A 5,620-nucleotide genomic window follows, 5' to 3' on the forward strand; every position below is an offset into this window, starting at 1 on the left:
TCTTCTGTGATGGCTCTTACCTCTTTCGCCCAGGAACCCACCCAAGGGCGTAGGGCAAATGACTTCCCCTGGGTCCTAAAGAGAGCTGGGTTCTGAACGTGCCTCAGAGCCGTGGCGGGCCCTCAGGGAGAAGAGCACCTCTCAGACTGGGGGAAGGCTGACAACTAGGCGTTAGGAACGGGAAGGTAGGATTTCTAATGAGATGGTAGGGGGCGCAGAGCCCTTGGCCGGACCCAGGAAAGGGAAACTTGGGCAGAACGCCCTGACCCTGCTCGGATTTTCCCCCTCCTTGATCCTGGCTGCCCCTTTAAGTAGAGTGTGCTCCACTTTTCCCCTGGAGCCTCTACTGCTGTACGAGGGAATCGAAACCACGTCCCGCCATCCCTCAGGCCAGATCAGAGTCTAAGCGTTAATACGTCCCCTCCTCGTCATTGTCACCCCACGCGACTGACGTCACTTCTGGCGGGAAAGAGAAGGGTGGTGTCTTCCCTTTCTCTTCGTGTACTTCCGCCCGCTCATCAAGTTAGTCTTCTAACCGGAGTGAAGCCACTTCCGGCCTTCCCTAGGGCTTTCCGCAGTCCTCTTCCGGGTGGTGGCGGCCGGGTGCCCCGGATGTAACCCTAGCGAAAGCCTCTTTTTCTTCCTCTGCCTTCTCTGGATCCCCAGGTGAGCGCGCGCGGGGGGCACTGGCCGAATCCTTGTGGCTCTATCGCGCTTTCATTTGTACACACATCCTGGGACAGTTGGGGGGTCACTACGCAGAATTGGGAGTTCGGGGCAGGGAAGAGCGGAACGGCCAGGGAGCCAGCTCCTGGGTCCACGCTGGACCCCGCGGGTCTCTGAGGAAGATCGTGGTTGGGGAACGGGTGTCAACCCACCGAGCCCCAACGCGCCCATTCGGCGGGGGCTGGGTATGGGAGTGATCACGTGGGGGAGCCTCCCTCCTTTCGTCCAGGGTTGGGGTATCCGTAGGGTCCTCGGCGGGGGGGAATCCTCCGCGCGTCCACCCCTCCATTAACTCGGATGCCGAACCGAGTCCCGGGGCCTCCTGGCTGCCAGTTCCCCTTTCAGCCCTGCTTCTGTGATCCCTCCCCTCCCAAACTGTACGGGGCACATACCAGGAGAGATGTTTGTTGTGCAGCGGGTCCTCTGACGGCGAGTCCCCTTCTCACCCAGCTCCCTTCCTCTGCATCCTTTTCCACGGCTCAGCTGGAGGAAGACACTTCTGTGTCCCATCATGCCAAAGAGAAAAGTGACCTTCCAAGGTGTGGGAGATGAAGATGATGAAGATGAAATCAGCGTCCCCAAGAAGAAGGTGAGGGGGCCAAACTCCCACATCCAGGGAAGGTGTGGGGGAAAAGAGAGGACCTAGAAGCTTGAAGAGGAATGAAGCTGGGAGACAAAGAAAGGGTTAGTTTTTCCAGGTTCTCTGAGGAATGGGTTTGGAGGATTTTCAATTTGGGTCCAGATCCTGGAGTATTTTGGAGAGTAGCCAGTAACCAGCATTTCTTGACTGTTTGGTTTCTGCTCACAGCTGGTGGACCCTGTGGCTGGGGCAGGAGGTCCTGGGAGTCGCTTCAAAGGCAAACACTCTTTGGACAGCGATGAGGAAGATGATGATGATGAGGCGTCCAGCAAATATGACATCCTGGCTTCAGAGGATGTAGAGGGTGAGCTATACCCAAGAATTGACTCTGCTGGAGGGACAAGTAGGGATTTCTGGGGGTGTGGAGCAAGGGAGACCCCTGCCTTTTGTCTGCGTGCCTGGCATGGGGCAACTGTGTCTTTGGTGCAGGTCAGGAAGCAGCCACTCTCCCCAGCGAGGGGGGTGTACGGATCACACCCTTCAACCTGCAGGAGGAGATGGAGGAGGGCCACTTTGACGTGGATGGCAACTATTTCCTGAACCGGGATGCTCAGATCCGAGACAGTTGGCTGGACAACATTGACTGGGTGTGGCCCAGGGACTGGCACGGCTGGAGCCTGGGGGTGGCAAATGCTGGGCCTAGGCACCTATGGCAGTTTGTAGGAAATAACTCCCTGTTTTCCCATTACAGGTGAAGATCAGGGAGCGGCCACCTGATCAGCGTCAGGCCTCAGGCTCGGAGGAGGAGGAGGACAGCTTGGGCCAGACACCAATGAGTGCCCAAGCCCTCCTGGAAGGACTTCTGGAGCTCCTCCTGCCGCGGGAAACAGTGGCTGGGGCACTGAGGCGGCTGGGGGCCCGAGGAGGAGGCAAAGAGGGTAGCAAGGGGCCTGGGCGGCCCAGTTCCCCCCAGCGCCTGGACCGGCTCTCTGGGTTGGCTGACCAGATGGTGGCCCGGGGCAACCTTGGCGTATACCAAGAAACAAGGGAACGGTTAGCCATGCGGCTGAAGGGTTTGGGGTGCCGGACCCAGGGACCCCAGGACCCCACACCCCCACCTTCCCTGGACATGTTTGCTGAGGAAGTGACAGAGGGGGAGCTGGAGACCGCAACCCATGCCCAAAGAGGAGGTGAGCTGGGAGGGTAGAGGAGGGGCCTTAGAGGGCAAGAGGCAGGGCACTTGAGGCCCAGGTGGCTTTGCCTGTTATTTTAGAAGCAGAGTCGCCGCCAGGAGATGGTCTGGTGGATGTGATGTGGGAATATAAGTGGGAGAACACAGGGGATGCTGAGCTGTACGGGCCCTTCACCAGCGCCCAGATGCAGGTAAGCCCCTGGTTCCTTCTGCCTGGTCCCTCCCTTCCCCCTACTGCTATCATTTCTTACCCAGTTCTGCCCTCTCTTCCTGCAGACCTGGGTGAGTGAAGGCTACTTCCCAGATGGTGTTTATTGCCGGAAGCTGGATCCCCCTGGTGGTCAGTTCTACAACTCCAAACGCATTGACTTTGACCTCTACACCTGAGCCTGCTGAAGGCCCAGTTTGGTGGCCCCTTCTTTCCTGGACTCTGTGGAGGAGGCCCCAGCTGCCTCAGGCAGTGAGGATGTTGAAGGCCACTCTTCAGTCAGTTTCCCTTTCCCAATAAAAGCCTTTAGTTGTGTATTAGGGACTTGGCTGTGCTGATGGCCAGAAGCAAAGGGCCTTCGCCACAGCTCCTTTGGACTTGCCTCAGTCCTTGAGTGTCTTCTCCCATGAAGTTCCTCCTTGGGAGTGTCTCTCCAGCGTCTTGAACCACCTCGCCTTTGTTTACCACTGTTAGGGGTAGAGCCTGTCAGGTGTCCTTTGGCCTTGCCACCTGGACTCTGCCCACCATGAGACATCCCTTCACTCACGTTCTATTGTCCAGTCTTCTCTGGGGGTTCTTGTTTTGCTGTCCTCAGGTCTTTGGTTTTCAGGATCTCAGGTTGTTTGTCCTTGCAGCCACCGGGGGATAGAGCCCCAAAAATGGAGATTTTAGGCCTGGAAGGGCTGGACATCTAGAAGACTTTGGAACCCTGTTGGGGTGAACAGGAAGCTCCCTAGACGGTGGATAGAAATGGTGGGATGGGTAGGCCAAGATCGTCTAGTCCCAAGATTCTGAGAGCCAGTTTAGGTAAGGTGCCAACCAGGCACAGAGAGGGCCAGTGACTCTCTGAAGGTCACACAGTGAATCAGAGGGCTGGCCCAGACCCAGTGGTCTTCTTTCCCAGACCTTTCTTGGCACAAAGCTTTTTCTGCCTGTCCTTTAAGGCCCTGCAGCTTACATTCCCTGGGCTCTCACAGTGTGCCTGGCACAGGGCTAGTGCCTTGAGGAAACTGGGCTGGTCCCCTTCTAGGAATGTAGAGTGTGGTGGATGGGGCATGGGAGAGAGAGGTGTAATCGTCTAGCCTGGGCCTAGCAGCCACCAGTGCTGCCTTGTGCCTGTCCTCACTTGCCCCTAGTTGGATTGTTTCGTACACTTTTCCATCTTGGCTCCCCACTGGAATCTCCTGGGGGGAGGGGTGGTCCTGGGCCCTGCTGTGGTCACAGAGCTGAGCATGTGTGTGGCTCTGGTGGAGTCCGTTAGTTACAAGGGATCTGAGCATCAGAGCCTCAGGACATGTGGGATCCCCGGGCTAGGAACTAGGAAAGTGGAGAGCTGGGCTGGGGTGGGGGTACCTGACGCTCTGGTGAGGCCCACTCTAGTGCCAGCCCAGACTGGAATTTCGTTGACTCCAAGAAGTCATCAGTGGTAAGATACCTTACTTTATGTGCCACTAAGAAAGAAAGAGTCTGCCAGTTACACTTGTACAATGCCATTAAAAGATGCATGTTAATTTCAGAAATGTTCAGAAATGAAAAGCAACTGTCTTGAGACCAGTGAAATCCATCTTTATATCCCCGTGACCGTCTCTTGGGAGGAGTTAGTATTTGACGAAGGAAGCCAAGGGGCAGTTCCCCCTGGATGTCCTGCAGGCACCTCAGGCTCCCCTCGTCCAAAGCTGACCTCACTTCTCCCAGCCTCCTGAGTGCCCCTCACTGATCACTCCCTGTGCTGGTGAATGTTGCCTTGGCTAGCGGGATGCGGCTGTGATTAGGGATTTTGGGTGGACCCGGTATGATCACGAGGGCCCTTGTCAGTGAAAGGGGCTGGGAGGGTGAGTGAGATGGGCGAGATGCTGCGCTGCTGGCTGTGCCGGTGGAAGGGCCTGGTGCTAGGGGAGGCAGGTGGCCCGTAGAAGCTAGAAATGGCAACAGATTCGTCTCCAGGGCCTCTGTGGGGAAATGCAGCCCCACTGACAGGACTTTAGCCCAGTGAAAACCATGCTGGACTTCTGACCTCTATAACCAAGATAAGATAATACATTTGTGTGGTTTTAAGCCTCTAAGTTTGTGGTAATTCATTACAGTGCCAGCAGGCAGCTAACACCCATCCAGCTGAAGGCCTGTCCCCTCGAAAACCACCCACGTGGTCGCTAAGTTCTACCCGTGGCCACGTCCGTATTTCAAGTCCCTGTCAGGACTTAAGATTGCAACAGCCTCTTGCCAGAGTGGTCTTTTTAGCACTTTTTAAAAAACTGTATAATATACATATATTTTATATATACAATTTATATATGTTTAATGTAATTTTTGAGTAAGCTTTCTATATTTTAGGAAAATTTACAAAAGTAGAGTTTACCCAGCTTTCCCTGTTGTTGACATCTTACAGTGGCTCATTTGTCACAATTCACGAACCAACGTTGCTTTTTTTTTAGAGACAGGGTCTCGCTCTGTCATTCAGGCTGGTGTGCAGTGGCACTACCATAGCTCACTGCAGCCTCAAATGCCTGGGCTCAAGCAATCCTCCCACCTCAGCCTCCAGAGTAGCTGGGACTACAGGCATGCATCACCAGGCCAGGCTAATTTTTTTAAGAAAATTTTTTTTGGTAAAGACAAGGCCTCGCTATGTTGCCCAGGCTGATCGTGAACTCCTGGCCTCAAGCAATCCTGCCTCAGCCTCCCAAAGTGCTGGGATTACAGGTGTGAGCCACCATACCTGGCTTTCATTATTTTTTAGCAGCTTTATTGAGATTTAACTCACCTATTGAGAGTGTACACTTCAGTGGTTTCTAGTATATCCACGGGGGGTTGCAACCATTGCCACAATCTAATTTTAAGCCCTTTTATTCCTACCACAAAAGAGACCTGAGCCGTTGGTAGTCCCTCCCTGTCATTCCCTTGCCTCCTCAGCCCCGGC

At 54.8% G+C, this 5,620-nt stretch overlaps 1 protein-coding gene across 3 annotated transcripts; it reads left to right on the forward strand.

Moving 5' to 3' along the window:
- Nucleotides 1–526: 526 nt before the first annotated feature.
- CD2BP2 (CD2 cytoplasmic tail binding protein 2) lies at nt 527–3,023 on the forward strand. 3 transcript variants are annotated; one of them, XM_045543354.1, is made up of 7 exons: nt 527–666; nt 1,210–1,315; nt 1,535–1,670; nt 1,796–1,953; nt 2,058–2,496; nt 2,580–2,689; nt 2,775–3,023. In XM_045543354.1, exons 2-7 carry the CDS (start codon nt 1,238–1,240, stop codon nt 2,883–2,885), a joined length of 1,032 nt encoding a protein of 343 aa, XP_045399310.1. In that variant the 5' UTR covers nt 527–666; nt 1,210–1,237; the 3' UTR covers nt 2,886–3,023. The 3 variants fall into 3 exon arrangements, with proteins under 3 accessions (XP_045399310.1, XP_045399309.1, XP_045399311.1); XM_045543353.1 differs by having other exon boundaries at nt 583–666; nt 1,177–1,315; XM_045543355.1 differs by lacking the exons at nt 527–666; nt 1,210–1,315 and adding an exon at nt 1,318–1,410.
- Nucleotides 3,024–5,620: the final 2,597 nt, after the last annotated feature.

This window comes from Lemur catta, chromosome 2 (assembly GCF_020740605.2).
Source record: "Lemur catta isolate mLemCat1 chromosome 2, mLemCat1.pri, whole genome shotgun sequence".
Classification (NCBI taxonomy): Eukaryota; Metazoa; Chordata; class Mammalia; order Primates; family Lemuridae; genus Lemur; species Lemur catta.